The sequence below is a fragment of the Megalops cyprinoides genome, chromosome 1, assembly GCF_013368585.1.
Source record: "Megalops cyprinoides isolate fMegCyp1 chromosome 1, fMegCyp1.pri, whole genome shotgun sequence".
Classification (NCBI taxonomy): domain Eukaryota; kingdom Metazoa; phylum Chordata; class Actinopteri; order Elopiformes; family Megalopidae; genus Megalops; species Megalops cyprinoides.
Genome location: NC_050583.1, coordinates 60270605 through 60291461, shown reverse-complemented (window position 1 = coordinate 60291461; position 20857 = coordinate 60270605). Strand labels below are relative to the sequence as shown.

The 20857-nt window shown below is 36.9% G+C and overlaps 1 protein-coding gene across 1 annotated transcript in view; it reads left to right on the top strand.

The window, feature by feature from the left end:
- sorcs3 (sortilin related VPS10 domain containing receptor 3) overlaps nt 1-20857 on the top strand; it is a 199214-nt gene that overhangs the window by 129790 nt on the left and 48567 nt on the right. Inside the window, exons 5-6 of the mRNA XM_036524445.1 lie at nt 11188-11261; nt 19622-19686. Coding sequence (XP_036380338.1) covers nt 11188-11261; nt 19622-19686 — 139 coding nt within the window. The remainder of the gene's footprint in view (nt 1-11187; nt 11262-19621; nt 19687-20857) is intronic.

Sequence of the window (20857 nt, the reverse complement as noted above, 5' to 3'; positions counted from 1 at the left end):
AATGTTCTTTAATCAATAATAACTATATTCTGACACTGTTTCCAGTATTTCAGTTACTAGCTTGTTACAATACAGTACTTTGTGATTAATTCAGACACTGTATACTGTCTGGGAATCCAGCTTTCATGTTTTCTCATTACAAGTGTTACACTATTTTGACAACATACTGTCTTGTTGAGTAGGTGTGTCAACAGGTAAAAGTATGGTTTGTCTGACAGAAACATGTCTTTTTACAGATAAAACAAAGAAAGAACTCACCTTGAAAGTGAATCTTGCGGTAATGGGACAGCAATATCCATTGAAGTTTTATGCAAAACAGTGTTGGCATATGATCAATGTACTCACAGAAGCACAAGGAGAAACAAATCTCACTGAAACATTCAGTTTGGACTTCAACCCATCTTAGAATGTGAAAATAAATTGTTGTGGGTGATCTGTGAGACAGAAGTGATTCACACAGTACTCAAGAATGAGCAATCAATGCAGAAAGAACAACAGGTACCTTAAATGAACAATACATTTCGCCACATCAAAGAAAAGTGCTTCCGCATGCCATCAAGATGTCATTGTTTTCAGAAATATTTCAGAGATGTCTGTTCATGCTGTGAAGAAAAGCATGCAATTAAAAAAAAATAATTCCTTAATGTGGATAGATTTAGAACTGCATTTTCATGGCAATTAAACTTTGCCATGTCCGTACCTGCCAGTATATTTTTGTGACTATGGTGATGAATGCACACTAACAAAGCTATTGCCTCCTTTGATGAACATATTTCCTGCTTTTTAGTTAGCTGACAGTGGTAGCTGACAATGTGGACACACCACATTCACATTTCAGAAGGGAGTTTGGGTTGGCTGGAGAGATATATGAAGCCACATGACTTTTCTTTATGGAAGCAAACCCATGTCTGTCAGAAAAGAAACTGCAGAATCCGAGGAGAAAAATCCAATGTTTTATAATTCCTTAATGTTTCAATGTTTAATAATACCATCATCAGATTTGGCAAGTTGAAAATTTTGGCCAGACTCCTCTATCTTTTTTTTTTTTACACATTACACACAACGCCACTGCTCACAATATGGGGTACAAACAGTTATGCATAAGCACTGCTGGATATGAGAAACAGTGGATTACTAAATCATTTACTAACACAGCAGATGGATGCCAACTGCCTCTATATGCTGTTTTAAAAGCACAAAACTCTACCAAAAGAAATGTTCTCGAAAGGATTTTCTTAAAGTACAGGAAAATATCTGGAGACATAGTAGGAAAACAGGCAAGTTCATTGCGCATTGAATACAGAAAGTGTGGCTTCAGCACCTGGGTGCACTCATAAAGCCTAATGCAATGCTGACACTGGATGCTTATGAAAGATGCACCATTGATGCCATGAAGGAATCACTGTGCGACAATTAAAAAGACCTGGCTGTCATTTCAGGTGGGATGACATTACAGCTATGGTTCTGTGAATAAGCCATCCAGAGATAAACTGAAAACTCTTTATGGGAAGGTGCTTTCTAACGGAGAGAAATAATTGACACCATCTGGACAAATACACAGCGCACCTCTTCCCCTTCTGAGCGGGTGGATTCTTGAGCCATGGGACACTATTAAAACAGAAACTGTGGAGCAGTTCTTCAAAAGTGCAGCATCTCCAATGCACTCGATGTAACAAAGGATAACGTTGACTGAGGACTGGAAAGTGACAACTCCTCCTCCTCAAACTGAGGCTTGCAGCTGAAGACTCCATTATTATGTTATCAAATTACCTTTAGATTATAAAAATGCTTATTTTTTTATTGAATTATTAGTGCTTCCAAACTTTGAGTACCCTATATTGGATGGAATATGGTGTTTTTACTTTCAGAAACAAAGCATGATATTTTTTTTTTTTAAATAAACTGAGCTTGCTAGGTAATTAATAAGGTAAAAATGAACAGGTTTTCAACCTTATGCCTAGCTAGCTGGTAGGGTTTCAAAAACACATAAAGTTTTAAAGACCTCATTTAAATGGTAAGATAAAAAATGCAAAGTGAAGTTACATAAAATAATTTAGGAAAGGTTGGCAAACATTGCTTTCAAAATAGTGCTTGTTCAGTTTATGTGAGTTAATGTGACCCAGTTTGTGTAACTTGCTATCAGCCGTTGCAGTGATCTATTTTGCAGGTGTTTTTAACTGACTTACAGAGAATAACTGCTTTGTATATTTGCGCTACTTGCTGTTGCTGCACACTGAAATCATATTTTTGTAGAGGTCAAGTCTGCATTTAATCGGTTGTTGTCTTGCCATTTAATTAAGTAGCAAGGGAAAGCTTAGCCACTTTAAATGCATTCAAAGAGGATGAACTGACTCATTAAATATACTTGGTGATCGCTCACATTGTGATGATTTGTCTGCATGTATCCACTAAAAAAATATTTTAATAAGACGCACCTGAGAATCACAACAGATACAAGCAGATCATGTAAGTAAATGGACCTTTTATTCCCCAATAGCGAACAGTTCAAACCATCCAGATGGTGCATTTGCATACATTTTAACATGCTTTTTCTCTATAGAATTGTCAACGGTGCTCTCTTCCAGTCCAGTAAATGCAAGTCTACATTTTACCTTTTTGTTTCAGTTAATACACAGTAGAATTGATTTGGTTAGGAGCACAAGAATGTATCACAAATGTATTGGTAACTTCATTAGCAGCAATAAAAAATAAATCACTTTTATGGTTTGGGACACAAAGAATATAATGAGATCTTTCAAATGATGTTACTGTAATTTCAAGGAGTGTAACTCTTGTTTTAGTCTCATTTATTTATTTCAGTTGATGTAATCTTGTTTTTTCTGTTGACTACAGGGGCTGTGCTGAGTACAAAGCCTGTGCACTGTGGGGTTTAGACTGGCTTCAGTGCAGATGGGGTTACCAATCATAAATATCATGAGTATCATAAATACCTATTTTGGCCATAATAATAAAGGGGTTGCTGCTTGTAATAAAACTATATTTAACCAACAAGAATTATGTGGCCTGCAGTTTCAAGCTGTTTTGGGAACTTTAACATTATGTTTGTCAGAAAAATCAATCAATATAATCTCAATAGATTTCAGTTTGTATTTCATTGTTCAAAAACACATTATCTTATATTAATGGCCAGCAACATGTGAACCACTATATCTTGTCATTAGAATGGCACAGAAACAGTGGCCAAGTGATCAGATTTGTCAACATAGATTATGTCCTACAGCTCATGTCAGAACCATGCACATTTCCATTTCTAGAGTAAACTTTGAATTCTTTAAGGTAGATTGTGTGTGTCAGATGAAATTATTGCATTATTTTACCTGAGTTGTTATTAATGGTTAATTTTGACAGCCAGTTTAAACGTTCATTATGCTATACTGAAAATTATGATAAATACATACAACAAAACTATGATAAATGCATACAACAAAATAAAAATAGATCAATTAATATGACTGCTTTCTTTGGGATTTCATTTGGCTTCTGCTAAGTACAAACATTAACAGATACAATTTCACATCTTCTCCTTGAGTCCCTATTACAAGTCCTATAAACGCTGAATTGAAATTGTATTATAGATCAACTATTTATATCTCATGGTGCTTTTAAAGTGCACAGTACTATGTGTGAAAGTATTTAGCCTGATCTCATGTGGATCTTTGTTCAAGGGATATCTTTTGCTATGACATCAAGACTGTTTTAATATGCTATACCAGGGTGACACACACACAATGGGTATCAAGTATTTTACTGGCATTTGTTCATTTGTCATAAAAAACAAATGCAGCTATTTGGAACTTTTTGTACCCACAAGTGGAAACCTCTTCATATCATCTAGGAATAAAATGTTGAAGGTAATACACCATTTGGCATTTTTATGCTGAATTGTATGTTATAATTTTCTGTGATAAAAAAGATGTATATTAAACTCTAACAAGAGTAACAGATTGGTTGTACATGTATGTGTGTGTGTGTGTGTGTGTGTGTGTGTGTGTGTGTGTGTGTGTGTGTGTGTGTGTGCGCGTGTTAGATGTTGCTTCTGTTTTCCTTCAATAAAATCCTCTTAGGATTTTCTATCTGAAAGAGTATAGGTGCAAAGCCAATTGCCATCAAAGACTACATAGCAGTTTCCATTACATCCCTATATTGAATGCACTGTTTTCTTGGCTTGGAAGAATTGAGAGATGTAGTTTAGTGCAGTGATTCCAGCTGTGGCTTTGAGAATGATCCCAGTTTGGACAAAACACACCACTGAGGAATTTGCCTCATGAGGCTCCATATACATGTATATATGCATGTATACACCCATCTGTATTATTGGGCTGGTTAAATGCAGGGAATAAGAGCAGATGTGGAGAAGCAGATTTTTCAATGAACTGGACATCACACATTCACTTCCTTAATTGAAGAGCCATAATCAGGAGGTTGTTGTTGGTGGTGGTGGTGGTGGTGGTGATGTGTGTGTGTGTGTGTGTGTGTGTGTTAAAAAAGATAAAAGTGTTAAAAGGTACTGTGGTGCTGATTTTAAGTAAATCTTGTATTATTTACAGTGTCACTATGCTTTGCGTATATTTAATGGGCATTGATTTGACTTAATCATAAATCAATCAATCAATAAATAAATAAATATATAAATAAGCAGAAAAATTTACAACTTTTCCCTAATCTCACCTGTCTCAATGGATATTGTGGACCATTTATATCATTTTGCCCATCTTGCAGTATATCATCAGGCTCTTGGCAGAACTGTGATTTATATGCTGTGTGCAGTTATGTACCTCACTTTTTGGAAATCTTAGAGCTTTAGAATTTAAGGTGTCACAGAGGCTGACAAATTGCTGTAGTTTGAAAGCTCGTACAGATACTTGGTACAGTAAGAGGAGGTGTATTGCTAGATGTCACTACAGATTCAGTTAACAAAAGATGCAATATGGTGAATCTCTATCTATCTATCTATCTATCTATCTATCTATCTATCTATTTATCTATTTATATCGGTCTGCATGGCTGCCTGTCTGTCTGCTTATCTATCAAAGGCCTCTTGGTATGCTGGAATTGTTTGTAATCTGATTGCTTCATTATACATATCAAAACAAAATTGTAGGTAATGAGGTACATGCAATCCAAGAATTAAAAGCCATAAGAAGGTACTTTGACAATATCTTTGCTTGAATGGACTGCTGACTCTTGCATTTAGGAAAAAAATAACAATATGCCATGCACAGCGGGAAATGCATCAGCAGCCTCATTAATCAATATAATGGAGAATGAACACCACAGTAATTAATCGTGAGTTCACACATACAGTACATAAACACAGTCAGATATATACACTATATGGACAAAAGTATTCAGACACCTGACCATTACATTGTAATAACATTGTATTCAAATACATATACTTTAATATGGAGTTGGTCCCCCTTTTGCAGCTACAACAGCTTCCACTCTTCTTGGAAGGCTTTCCGCAAGATTTTGGAGTGTTTTTGTGCCCATTCCTTCTGTAGAGCATTTATGAGGTCAGGCACTGATGTTGGATGAGAAGGCCTGGCTCGGAATGAAAATGACTCATTTTTCCATCAGATATTTTCTGACCATAAAAGGTAAAAACTGACAACATGGAATGTGCATTCCTGCTTGAACTTTAGGCCCAAGGAATGATTTTCTGTGTACATGATTACAGCAATACATTTGGCAATACATGGTGCCAAGTGAGACAAGCAGAAGTGTAGGTTTCATCTGCACTTTGGGGAGGATGCTGCTGTCACCATTCATGTAAATACTGTGTTACAGTGTAGTTAGTGAATTACATTTTATCAATATTAAGAAGATACTTTCTATCCCTCCTTAAACCTATGGTCATGGAGACAAGCACTGCAGGACCCCCCCCCCCCCCCCCCCCAAGTCAAAATTCAACAAAATGAATAAAATACTTATTTGAATGTTGAATTACTATAAAATAAATAAATAAACGTATTAAAAAAAAATTAAAGGGAATAACGGTGTCATGGCTTTAGGTCATCAACTTAAACAAATACATTGCCTCACCAGTATGTCTGAGCAGACTTACCAGTCTGGCCAAATTTACTTTTTTGTATTATGACACTGCGCATAGACTTGAGACATTCCAATGTATAGGAAATGAGTAAATGTCTGATTCGGCACTTGTGGGGAACCTTTCAGTCATTAGACAGTGTGGACTCAATCAAGTGGCTCATTTTCCCATATGTTCTTTCTATTAACATTTTTATTACAGTATCAATGTAATGTTTCCTTAACTGTCACTTTCAGTAACTAGTATTATATTGATGTAGTATATGACTGGTCCCCCTGTCAGAGGATAGAATGTAGCTGCTGGTGAGTGAGCAGCCCCCCCCCCCCCCCCCCCTTTCCATGAGGGTTAAGACTTCCCTCTGTAGACCACCATAGAGATGAGAAGTATGCTGCCATTGCAGCATACTTCTCTTTAGAAAGAAAAAAAAAACCCACTAAATTACTCCTGTTGTCCTTTCATTATCATGCAAGTGTGAATGAATTTGTAGCCATCATTACACCTGCGTGTTCTCAAGCATAAATCAGATTAACATCCATCTGTGCTGCTGTGCGTTGTTGAAAAATGTCTTTTCAAACAGACTTGAGTCTGTTGGCCATTCCTTGCTGTGTCCAGGCAGCTTAAAAAACATCCAGTGTGTTACTTAGCAACCTTTAATAGCCCAGGCAGATGCAAAAGTGAAATGATATATGTAATTACATTATAAGGTGAGTGCTCTCCAAAACTTAAGTATTCACATCTACTGAACTGCTGGAGCATCCCCACTTCCATTCGTAGTATGAATTCAACATGCTGCTATTTGTTAAATAAAAGGCAACTAATGGGGGAGCAAAGACATCTTAATGTGTAGGAATAGAGGCACAACATTTGGGCAGAAGCAGAAGCTTACAATGAAATAAATCAATATTGTTCTGCTTCATGGGGCTTCTCTCCATCTGGCCCACATCACCCAAAAATAAAATAAAAACAAAAACGGTACATTTTCCATCTGCACTTTTGAGCCATGGAACAGGTCTTTAAATCAGGCAGTCTTAAGACAACACGTTTGACAAATTTTGCATGCTGAAATAACCAGGGTTGGGGAGTAACGAAATACATGTAATGGCGTTACATATTTAAAATACACAATATGAGTAACTGTATTCTGTTACAGTTACCATTTAAATTGATGGTAATCGAATTACAGTTACATTTTAAAAATATCTAGATTACTGTAGGGATAACATTGGATTTTTTTCATTTAATTTCATTTATTTTTTAATTTAATGTTTATTCATTTGGAAAATCTATCCAGAAAAAAAGGAGAATAAAGTGTGTGAAAAGTGCATGAAATGCCCATAGACTTAATATGCGGGTGCCAAAATGTTAGCCACAATAATGCGTGAACATTCAGTGAACATTCTAAAAATAACCGTTCAGAACCTTAGTCTGATGAACATTCTTTTAAAAAAAACGTTACAAATTCATTACACAGTGTTCACAAAGTAATCCAAAGTATTTAGATTACGTTACTTACCTTGAGTCGTCTAACAGAATACGTTACAAATGACATTTTAGGGCAAGTATTCTGTAATCTGTAGTGGAGTACATATTAAAAGTTACCCTCCCAGCCCTGGAATTAACGCATGAGAGTAAATGTTCATGGGCTGGCGTCTCTTATTAATTTAATTTGTGATATAGCACAAATGATATCTCTCATTGAATAGGTGTGTTTACTGTACAGAATGTGCACTGATGTTGCTAACAACCAAACTACTTACAATGCGCAGAAACTGCTGTTTAAGCAGGCCTTGACTCCACTGTGCTGTCCTAATATGAATGGATTTTACTGTTGCTGCCACTATTGGTGCAGCTTTCTCAAAAGATCTTTATTTTACAAAGGTTGCACTACCTTTATTAGGATACCTGCAGAGCTGCACATTATGTCTTTCCTGTATTTTGGAATAAAGTTATGCTCAGAGATAGCCACAGCCTTTTTCTGTCCATTTGTTGAAATCATAGTCATTTGAATGGTTTCTCTGGCAAGAAAAAATGGAACTAGTTAGAAGAGTACAAACACGGTAAAACCAAAATGGAAAAATCAGAGCTCATAAGGTTTCTTAAATAATTTTCTAATTAAATAATAAAATATGATTCATATAATACACATCTATTTCGCTGACCTTCAGTGGCTATCAGATTTTGTAATGTTCCTAATTCCTGTTTTACATGCATATGTTATTTCCTCATTTAATTACATTTCTATTACTAGCTGATGGAAACTTATGGCGCCTACAGACTGAGATTTCAGCAATCTTATGGGTTTATTGCAAGCCACACTGTGCGACATGGATCTAATAAACTTGGCTACGACATCAAGTTTGATGTATGTAGGCTGTACGATGATGACACCTACTGAATCATAAGCTACGACGCAAGTCAATATACAAGAATAAAACGTCACCAGCGTTGGTTGGTTAGTAGACGTAGGTCGTAGCAGCAGTCACATTGTGAGATGGTCATCCTAAATTTCTGACACTGTCAGAATTTTGTCCCAGGCTATCTTTGGTCGCAAGACCGTGACAACGGCCATCTTTGAACCTCTCTCACAGTGTGACATAGGACCACCGTTTTGGAGCCATGACCAAAAATACTGCCACGTTTCTCTCACATTGGACATCTTTCGTCTGGGACAGCCCAAAATCGCACAGTGTATACCCGCCATTACACAAAGCTCTTTAACAATCGTAAATAAAAATGGACTGCATTTATATACCGCTTTTCTACTCATTTGAGTACTCAAAGCACTTTACAGTTATAAGCCTCACATCTACCTACCAGTGGCAGAGGCTGCTATATACAGGCTTACCAACTGGCCACTGGGAGCTGTTGGGGGTTCAGTGTCTTGCTCAAGGACACTTTGACACTCTGCCAGGATGAGCCAGATTCAAACCAGGGACCTTCCAATCCCCAGTCAACTGCTCTACCTCCTGAGCCACTGTCGCCCCAATCGTGAACAATTAAGCACATTTAAAAGTGGTGTTTTCCCCATTTTTCTGTTCTTGCATTAGAATATATCTGGTGTGCCTAAGTAGCTTTGAAAAAAGTCTTCAGACATCATTCTCAAGAACCTGAATGTGGACAGTGATATTCATTTTTTCCATATAAAAACAGTCACAAAAGACATTTGCCCAGGAGGTGCAAAGCAAAGTGATTTAAAAAAAGACTTAATTATATCCATTTGGTTTCCGGTAAGCAGGTCACTGCTGTGAAGGAACTTATTTGAGGTAATGACAATAACTGCATGTTCTTGCCATTGTATGTCTCACTTTGATTTTAGTTCTATAGTCTTGGAGTTGAACTCGATTACTATATCTGAATTTCAGTGACAGCTTTTGGACAATGACTAAGGGAGGATGAGAAGTTAGATTTTTAATCTAGTCCTGAACTATGTGTAACTTTTTACAATTAACCCATTCACATTTGCAAGTATAATTCCAAGGGAAAATGATTTTAAATATTATACATTTTTCACTCACAATGACTTCCTCATCTGAGGAGCTGGCAGTGTAACTGGATCCTTGAAAAGAAATTAAACAGATTACCTCTTGTAGGGTGTACAACTTTTTTTGTTCTGCTATTATTAAATGACTAATACGTCTAAAACTTCAAACAGTGTATATCAAGTAACTTTTCAGGTCACAGTTTATAGTACAGAAATTAGTGTTACTCACAAGCCATGCACCTGCTCTGATTGGCACAGCATAGAAAATGTACTATGGCCAACAGCATCCATTATGGACACCTGTTGGCTGCCAGGGCTCTGGAGCTCTGGAGGCTTGACAGGCTTATCGTTTTTAACTAGGATCATCCATCAGCAGATGACTCTTTTGTCCATTTTTCAAATTGATGGTATTACCTATGTGCATATAAGTTAAATTTTACTCACAACAGTGAAATAACTATTTTGATTACCTTGAATTGAATACCATTGAATTATTTTGATTATGCACAGAGATCAGAGATTGATTTTAACTTTTTTTTTTTTTTTAATTTTACCTTCTCAATGTCATAAGCACAAATGTAATATTTGTACATTAGCAGTCTTATTACACATTTGTGCACCAATTATGTCATAATATAAAGCAATCAAAGACTTTTTTATATCTATTGTCTTTCCCATTCATCATTTTCTGTAGATCTCTGATTGTTTATACCATGCAGTGTGTGCTACCTCTGTAAGCCCTTTTGACATACAGTATGTTGTATTACCTTAGCATCAGCTTTTCTCTATCTCTCCCTTTAGAGGAGGTTTTGAACAATGTAAATGGTTGGAAAAAAGCAAATGGATTTTGTTGCTGGCATATAAGATCTGCTGTACTCCACATGTATAGATGTGTGTGTGTGTGTGTGTGTGTGTGTGTGCGTGTGTGCGCGTGTGTGTGTGTGTTTAATTTTTGCAGTCCATACAACAGCTCAGACAAAATCAGCCCTGTTCCTGATTTGTAAGTCACTAAGGTAATGACAAAAGACATCACCAAAGTATTACTATTAAAATCTAACACCTGGTCATATCTCATCATAAGCAAGATTGCACTGTGGGAACAAGTGATTTTCAAGTGTATCTGAATATGACAGGTGTGTTTGTGATTGTAGATTTTCAAGATGGTTGGTCATTTGAAACTAAATTGCATGAAAGTCATCATAAACATTCAGTCACCATATTGCTGTGCTTTTTCAAAAAAGGTGGGGGATGAGGGCAGTGTACTTTCATCAAATAATGTCACGCACTACTTGTCATGAAGCACTCTTTAATTTACATATGAGAATTTAGACTTCCTTCAGCTTGCTTTCTCTCTCGTGTTGTTGTGTGTCATTGTGAACAGGCCATTGTTACCTGTACCGTTTATGTTCTTAATTTCAGCGGGTTACTGAAGATCTCTGCTGGCCCTATTATGTCGACTCTCTTCAGTCTTCCATGACCGGGGATAGTTTCTTATAAAGTGCATGTTAATAAGATTGCCTTTCCCCTATTATCTCCTGGAGTTGTACTGGATTTCTGTTTTATTGAATTGTGAATTATGGAGAAAATGAGTTTTATTGAATTCATGCAAAAATAGATTCTGCTTTCTCCACAGTTGTACAGCTCAATGGATTTTGGAAGAAAATGGCAGCTTGTTCATGAGCATGTGACTCCAAACAGGTTTTACTGGTATGTAAAACAAACACTGTTTCTACATTATTATCTTATTATTCTACATTATTATCTTTTTATGCAATTCCAGTCTTCATTTATCATTGCACAAAGATGTTGTATTCTACTGTTGTGCTTAAACCATTAGTTATTAATAAACTAAAACTGAGCAGTTGTGTCTGTGCTTAGAATAACTTTTTATCAATTCATATGTAAAATATACCAGAAGTGAAGTAAGAACGTTAATATAAGAGTTACAATAAATAATCTACTGAATAAAACCAGTTTGAGTGTTCTGGAGTAGTGCTGTGCAGATTGGTCTGTAAAAGCTGGTGTGGTACAGATCCGCTTTGTGTAGTGCAAAAAGGTAGCGAACAGCTAAATCAGTGAACATACCTTCAAGGTGTAACCTTGTTTCCCCAGTGAGCAAACCCAGTTCAACAGTGGCAAATGGAATCCTCTTGAGGGACTAGACTCAAGACAATGTTATTTTTTTTTTCCGCTTTCAGAGCTGTCATGGCATCCTGGGTTTTTGAGTGTTGTGTTGAGGAATTGTCCACATAATCAGCTGAGTTAATTCAGTTAAAAATGAATTTAACTTGTTTAAAAAAAACTAGAATGGTAAATTAGACACGGTAAACCACAATACCTCATACCTCATAGGATAAAATACAAGACATGGTACTTGGAACAAACACATCTCCATTCAAAGCCTGATTGAAATATAAATGCATTCAGTAAATAGCTGCTACAAGCAGGTTCAAGTGCTCAAATACAATGATTTCGCAGCATTATGGAATTCGGTACAGAAGTAGAGAGCACTCTCCAGAAGAGAGCTCTCTGTATCCACAGCTCTCTGAATCATAGTAAGAGCTGACAATCTTAAGGGCATGATTCTACCTAACACCACATATGTTTGAAGTCACCCACAATTAGGCTCAATTGGTAATATCAAATCTGTTTGTAGAAAATGGGATCCATAACAAAGAGTAAAGCTTTGGTAATTGAAACATTCAATAAGGACATGTTGGTTATGGTCAATAAGCATCCTGTAGTGGAACCAGCTACATTCCAAACATTTTCAGCAAATGTTATCCTTCATCATCCTGCCCTCATCATCCGTATCTAAGAAGCTGATGTGGGCAGCAGTATAGGATAGTGGTTGCCAGTTAGATTCCCAGGTGGGGTGCTGCTGTTTACCTTTACCCAAATTACTTCTGTAAATATGCAGTTTTATTAATGGATAACATGTAAGTATAAGCAATATAAGTCATACTGGATAAATAATGTAATATAATGTAAAAAAAAAGTTGTAAAAAAATGTAAAAAAAAAAAGTTACTCTCAGAATTGCAGAATTACTTGCCACATCCCATTCCATGCCAAAGATTCTTCAATCTATAGCTTTGTTTTCCTCTAACTTCAGTCTGTTCTGAGACTTTGCTAGTGATACACAGTAGCTATGGTTGGTTACATCAGCTTGACCATTTAAGGAATGTTTCGAATGTAACCAAATACAGTAGAGGTTTCCATGTAATACAGGAATGGCTAGTGCTATCATTTTATTTTGCCCCCCCCACAATCACATATTTGTGCTTTTAAAATAAACTGAACATTTTTTTAATGACCTTACGTTTACATTTATTCCTTTGGAAGACACTTTTAACCAAAGTGACTTACTAGTGAGGCAGAGTACAACACACGCCAAAAAAAAAAAAAAAAAAAAAACCATGAGGAATCAACATGCTGCTGCATGACCAGGTTTCAATGGTTGGCCAGGCAAGGTACAAACTAGTTGGCAGAGATAACGGGTGTCTTAAACTGTTAGATTTCACTTCTTTTTTATAGTGTAATAAGAAACAGTTTTGAGACATGAGAGACTCCTTTAGGTGGTAGTGTATCAGGTGCTTAGGTGAGAGTGGAAGAGCTGTGTCTTCAGATGTTTCTTGAAGACAGAGAGGGACTCGGCAGAACTAATGAAGTGTAGAAATTAATTCCACCATTGGGGGACAACGGCAGAAAAAGTTCTGGATAGTGATTTTGTGCCGCGATGCTACAGGACCACCGGACGCTGTTTGGTAGCAGAGCATAGTGGTCAGGAGGGAACATAGGCACCTTGAGTCCATTTTTTTCAGTGTTTTCCTTGCTGCATTGAATACAAAGCAAGGTCCAAAATAGGCCACCCAATGCAGAGATCTTTAAATGACTTTTTGAATATTTTAAGTGGGAAAAACCAGCAGCTAAGAAATGAAAGGACCCTAAGGAACATTCGGGTGTGCAGATAATCATAAATGATAATAATAAATAATCATAAATGTATTATTTGTAAAGCTTATCAGTGTAATGAGTTTCACTTACTAACAAAAATTAAAAAGTCCCTTGAACAGGATAAAATCTGAAACAATCCAAGGTTTTCCATTAGCTTTTTTAAATGTTTATATTTTATTTGACAAAAGGAAAGGGGGAATTAAGTTAATAATGGGTGATATTAAGTCTGACATTAATGAAAACGCTGTTTTATTAACATCAACAGAACACCATTGCCGCTAGCTATGTATGCAGTCATACCCCTCTGCCAGTCAGGGAGTCTGTACCTCCCTCCCCTGAGAAACTATATTTAGTTAATATACATACAGTGACCTTTAAACAGAGAGCAGAGAGATCCAAGTTTTACATACTCACAGAAAATACTTACCTTTGACGTAAAGGCACTCTTCATTTGCTATTTTTGTAATGAACAGTAGCTTGGCCCTTGTCACCAGGGATCATAAAGTCTCAAGGATATAAGAAAGCCTCTGACAGAATGCGAGTGTTATACTTGCTCCCTTATATTCTTTCTTCTGGTTCAGTGCAACGGTATTTTTAATGCTTTTCTAAAGCAAATAGTTGCTAATTACAAAGACCAGATGGCATTAATTATGTTTTAGCTGCATTACGTTTAAGGTAGTGAACTGACCCGGATAATCCTTAAATCCTGAAATGGATTACCCTAGTATGTTTTTTTTTTTTTTAAACTCCTGAAGAAGAAAAAAAAAAATTGGTGATTGTCCCAAGCCACATGCTGTTCACAAATATGCTCTCTGTGTGGAATTTCTCAGTTGGTAGCAGCCACCTGATTGATTGTGAGTTGCCAGAGATCCATTGAGAAGGACTCAAACAGCATGTGGAAATTTATGTTTTCATGTCTGGCCCTCCTAAGTGAATTGTAGTGTTGGCAGTGTGTCTAAGCAGATACCTTTAACAATTTAGATAAAATACAAATAAAGAAAATTAACAATTTAGATAAGAATGTATAAATAAAGATAATTATGCGTATGTAAAACACTTTTTGAAAACAATTAGAGTACATGCAGTCATAATGATAACACAGTATGAGATGAGTGAATCCTGACCTTATTTCCCCTATTGCGTGTTGTGATTATTTTATCATAGTGAATACCCCTCTGTGATGAGCTCTTGAAAGCTGAACAGTTAACAAGGAGGGTTACAGTCTCAAAGAGGATGAGAGGTCACATCTTCTGAGAACCGAGTTGACAGCAAATTAGCACTGCATGCATGGAGCTGTGTTTTCTTTCCTTTTAACAAATTACATAAGTTATTTGACCTCATAAAAGAACCTCCTCAGCTCAGATGGAGTCAGGTTTATTGAAAAAGCCTAGTTAATTACATGAAAAACAGATAGTTTGCCAGTGATCAGAGGACAAGCACCTGATGGGGATTTCATCACCTCAGATTTGAGTTGGTATGAAGCCAGTGAGATCACCTTAAACTTTAACATGTTGGCACCAGCATAGGCAAATAAGGTACACAGTTTGGGTTTCAGTGTTTATTTGCTTGCATCTTTGAGTTAGACTCAATGTCAGGCAGCCAAACTCCCAGAAGGCATTCAATGTCCTTGGTGAATGAATTTGCTGTGACCTTTGATGAGGAGGGAGTATTGATTGGAAAGACTTCCAGACAAACAGAGACCAAGTTATAGAAGTCTTAATGATCATTAATTTCTTTGCATGTCCGTATGACTTTATTCAATCCCTATGTGTTTCTGTCAAGTCCTAGTTCTTGTTCAAAAAATGCTCATTACATGTTAAATTGCTGTTAACATTTAAAGGAGGTGAGAGGGTTTCTGTTAAGGATCAATAAATTGGAAGCTAGTGCTTACATTGCAGTGTAGAATGATATTTTAGCTGAGTGTGTTGCTAGTCAAGTAATAAAATAAAATATTGACAAGCTTGTGACAAGACAGGGAGGCAGTTAATACATCCTTTAGTAACTACTGTTCAAGTTGACTGTTTCTGTAACCGGCACTGGCAAGAAAACAGGTTATAAACAAACTCCAGGTAACTATAGACTGAAACAATACTGTCTATATAAAATGTATCTTGAGTAGCATGACCATACTACTATATGTTCTTTTCACGTCTGACATTTAGTATCGCGTGGATGCAGTATAAAGCAGTTTCTCAGTAACTATAAGACCAACCCTAAAAACTGAATTAAATTAAATTAAATTAAAACTGGTACAACTTACAGTCTCATTGTTATTACATCTTTGCCATCTAGTGGTAGAATGAAGTTACTGTTGTTACCTTGAGGGAGCCTTTTAGTCAGTTAGTTAGGGACAGTATGGTTTATTGAGGTTCTATTGAGTCACAGTCAATAATTTGTTTTGTTTCAAAACTGGTGAGTTTGAATAGTTATTACAAGGATGGCACTCCCACTCCCACAAAGTCATAAGATTGATTAACTTGCAGCCGTCTCCACTTACAGCAAGGTAATTCAGTGTGAAAAATTTGTTATTCCAGGAAAATTTGGTTACCTGCATAGCCAGGCCATGGTTACATTACATTTGGCTGTAGTAGATGTGTTTATAGCACCCATGAAGGAGAATTTAGCCTGACACAATGACAAGTATATATTGTACATTCTCCTTCAAATAGACATGATATTTTAAGTTAAATGTATCCAACCAGACAGCGATATTGTTTAGTGTTTTAGTTTTGTTCACACAAGGGTCTGTTCTGCACACTTACTTACAAGGTACAAGCAAATGAAAATGTCTAGGCTACAGATGATCAAATGTTACAGACCAACCAATGTAGTTGGTTGGACGTTGACATTTTTTCCTTGTAGCTAGACATTTGTAACTGATCATGTGGCATTTTTTTGACATAGGTAGCAGGTTTCAATGGTTGGTAGCTGTTCATCACTCAGGGAGTCAGCATGGAAAAAGAGATAGACATAGACATCCACAGCCAACTGCACCTCCAGGTCATGTAAGGAAAGGCAGTTTGTTTTTTGGATAGACCTGTGACAATCTGGGCCATCAACCCACAGGTCAGCATGGCTAATGGAAACAAGCTGTAACAGAAATCTTATTTTGAAACACTGTCACTCAAAAGACAACACTACAAATGAACCAGACAACACTAAAAGTACATTTATAAACAATCCTGCAATGTACAGAGATGGCTGATACACCTTCATCTACTATGAAATTGTATTATTCACAAACAGTCAAACAGAAGTCTGGAGTTATCAGAAATTAGAAACTTGTAATAGTTAATTTGTTAATTTCTTGTATTTTTAATGAGATACTAAATCACTCATATCTCTGTTGACATTGTTCTGTAATTTCCAGTACTGGAAAGCTGCTGTGATCTACTGCTTATTCATTCGCTCTGAAAATAGGGGAAAAAAATCATGATTACCATGTCTTAAGGCATGATTTCAATTGTGTGCATAACTATAATGTGGAGCTGTCCTTTGGTGAGGATGCTATTAAGAGCAGATCTTGCCAATAGAATGGCTAGTGATTAATTTAGTTACCCAATAAGTGCAATTACAAAATTAAATATACAATTACTGTTAATTGTAGTAGTACCACAAATAGTAATTTACATAGTAATTTACAACATTGCTATTTGCAGATAATATATGGAGCAGTGTTAGGGGAACAACATTAGCATGAAATCCAGGGTGATTCTGAAATGTATCTCAATAAGATTTTTTTTCTGCCTGGGCTGATACAAGGATAAAGCTTTCCAATGAGGGTTAAATTAAACTGCATTACTGTTGCACCTTGTCCATGGATCTAATCACACAGTTTAATAAGACTAAAACTCAATTAGCTGCTGCCCAACCTCGCTCCGCACTGTAGCAGTTACATTTACTCCGGTTATGCTTCCATATTGAGTCGCCTTGGCATGGAAATATGCTGCAACCCACGTATTTGCACAGATGATTCAGAACAATTGGTTTGCAATGAATTCACTCCTTTCTCATCAGTGTCACATTTCATTATGTAGTATCGCACGTATGTAAACAGTCACCACTTTCCATAAAAACTGTACCGCAAACAAATTTTAATGATGATGTAAACAAGCACATCTCAAGGTTCAGTGAGATCTGTGATAAAGCACCTTGGAGTGTCGTGTCTGTTCTCATTCATTCATGTCAGATTACCCCCTTACTGCCTATTCTTACTAGAATTGCATACTCATCACGGGTGTACTTCAGAATTTACTTTGCCTCATTGCCTCAGAGATGCTAGGATGTTTTATCCTGCCTCGGGCTGTGTCCAAAGCAACCGGCATAAATCTTCAAATATTTTCAGGCCATAGTAGCATCCCAAATAATGTGCTTGATCCATCCTTAGTTCATTGCACAGGCTAATATTAGAGTTTTAAAAACAGCCCTCAGAAGTCTAGAGACATCGGTTTTCATCAAGCCAGGCTGCAAGATCTGAAACATGGATTTAGAGATATAACTTCTCCACAAAGCTATTAACTGACATAACATGTCAACAGTTTCACAGATACCATCACAACTAACATGGGATGACTTTTTGCTGACATGCAGCTGACATATAGTGTTAAGTCAATAACAGAGTACAAATGTATCGCATAAAAGTAATAAATGTATTGTGAACAGGCAGGAAAAAATGGAGAGAACATGCATGAAAATGTGATATGTATTTCCAAAAAAAAAAAATCAGGAAGTCTCATTCGGGAACGCAAGATAATAAACACACATAGAGTAGATTTTATGAATCCTGACAGAAAAATTTTGCCTCATTCTTATGAAAAAATGTGAGAGAGATTCCTTAAAGGATACAGTGTACTTGAACCATATTTATGCTATGGACTATAATCTCACACTCTCACCTCATAAATAATGCAATTTACTTAAGGGGCAATTCAGTGGAGTACTGGCTAGGACACCACAATTTGTGATTTGCAGGCTTAGTGCAACTCAGATAGGGCCTTTCTGAGGTAGCATTGGGTAAAGTACTTAGCTATCTGACTTTCTCCAGTAAAAAGAGGGGTTTGAATAACCATGCTTGTTTTGCTGAAAAGAAATTAAATGCTGTCCTATGAAATTTCTAAATTTCTAATACTGGAATGGTGAACCAAGACTAAAACAAGCTACTAAACAAATTACAATTTACTACTCAAATGTCAAGCATATATATGACTGCTATCTCAGGCCAGCTGTGTCACCATCCAGTTATGGCTGGGAGCCCACAATGGCAGAACAGACTGGCTTTGTTCTGCCAGGGATAGGTGTGGGCACACCTGCCGAGGTAACTCATCTTTCTGCTCTCAAATGCCCTGCAACTCATCAGGCACCTGCAGGCTGCTTGGGTGACGTCAGTGAGGCTGCACCTATCCTCCAATTGGCCCTTAGCTCAGCGTATTCTTCTGGGCAACCTGCAGTGTGAAAAATAATCGTGGTTGGTGTGTTAGTGTCAGAGGATTGCATTTGCTTTGCCCTACCAATTTCTGCATGGGTACAGTGGTTGTCGGGGTAAGACAAGCATAACATATCCAGTTGACGATTCCAAAATAGTGCTGCATGAAGGGAAAAAGACATACTGCTCTCAGCCGTGTCACAGGATGCATGTCACCAAGGTGGGGTAGAGGGATCCATTGTTCTATTTTTTTATTCCTTCTCACTTAAAAATAATAGAAGATTTATTGTAAATTATGCATGTCACCGTAGTAGGTGTAAGTTGTTTCCTGAAACATGGAACCTCTATAGTCTCTAACATCAATTACGGTTTTCACAAACTGCATAGTAAGGGAGTATTAGGTGAATGCAAACCTCTTTTATCTCAAAGCTTGGTGAGCTAATAATAAGGATATTCTTCTAATTTGTCTTCATTTTAATTATAAACTGAACATGTATTAAAATTACTTGAACATTCTGCGAATCTTTTTCTTCTCTAAATATATATATTCATGCAGTAATTAATTGCATTACATTGAAAGATGTGACGGTGGCTTGACAAAAACAGACTTATGTATTACTGAGCCTGATGTTCCCTGGAGAGTGCCCCAAAGGTTCTCCCTCAGCATTTCCCTCTCCTCCTCTGATGCAGGTCGGTAATGGGTCTGGACAAGGAGTCAGATCTTGTGCACATGGAGGTCCACACAGCTGACGGACGTGAGTAGCTCTCATTCTCAGGCGGCAAAAAGGGCACTTCCGCTGCCAATTAGAAGGCTGAGGAAGTCAGCTGAGAAATAAATTCCACAATGGATTTAAAACATGTCCCCTGGGGTATGAAAAATGCAGCTCCCGATGGTCACCTAATATGGCATTTCCTTTCATTGCTCTCACTCTCTGAATGTCAGAACTATAATTCTGAGCGCCATTGCAACCCAGGATAATTTTTTTTATTAAGCTGTGTTTAAAATGTTGCACCGAATAAAGCATTAATGCACTCAAACCAATAGTATGTCTTGAATATTGGTACAGTACAGGGCGCTTATTAGGCAAGCAAAGTGGAGTGCTGGCAATCCCCTAACCATGCCAATATTCATGGTACACCAAGGATTTGAGTGCCAGAACACTTTTATAAAATGGATCCATAATTTGCTGAACTTAAAGTTAGCTATTTAGCTACATTAAGTAGGAAGAGAGACTGAATTTCTCAATTTTTATTGATTACGGGAAACAACATTCCACCAGTGAAAGTGATTACTAAGCTTGTTACAATATCGTTGCTATAGTAATGTTCTTAGCACTATCTAATGGTGCTGCTGGATTCACTAGCTAGCCAGTGAACGATAAAGTGGGAAACATTGAATCGTTTGTTTCATGTTAACATTACAGTGTAGAGTTCAAATGCTGGCGTATTTTAAGAAGTTCTCTTCTCTTTGTTGTAACCACTAATTTGTATACACAGTAACATAACTGACATACGTGTCTTTCGAGGTGGTCTCTATCTTTTAAGAGAGTGCAAAAAATTTGTTTTGGACAAGCAAGATGTCTGTCAACTGTTTCCTGCCCTCAGGTAGTGGTTTCCCATAGCTAACTGTGTAGCAAGAACTTGTGGCCAGAGTTGACATTATTTCCCTGGCTTGTACACTAGTTTCGACTTGCTAGCTAGATAACCTACTTTACCTATGAATATCATGAATACAGGCATGGTTAGGGCCCTTTTAAGTCAGTACGTGAATGATGTTTTATGTTATCAATACACTTGTTAAATTTTGTCTCTCCTCTGACTTGATGCACCTAGCTAAGTAGCTATGTCCTTATTTGTTATGAGTTTAGTTTATTTAATATAATTCTGTATCATCCATTTGAAGTCATTGCTATAAATAATCCCAAG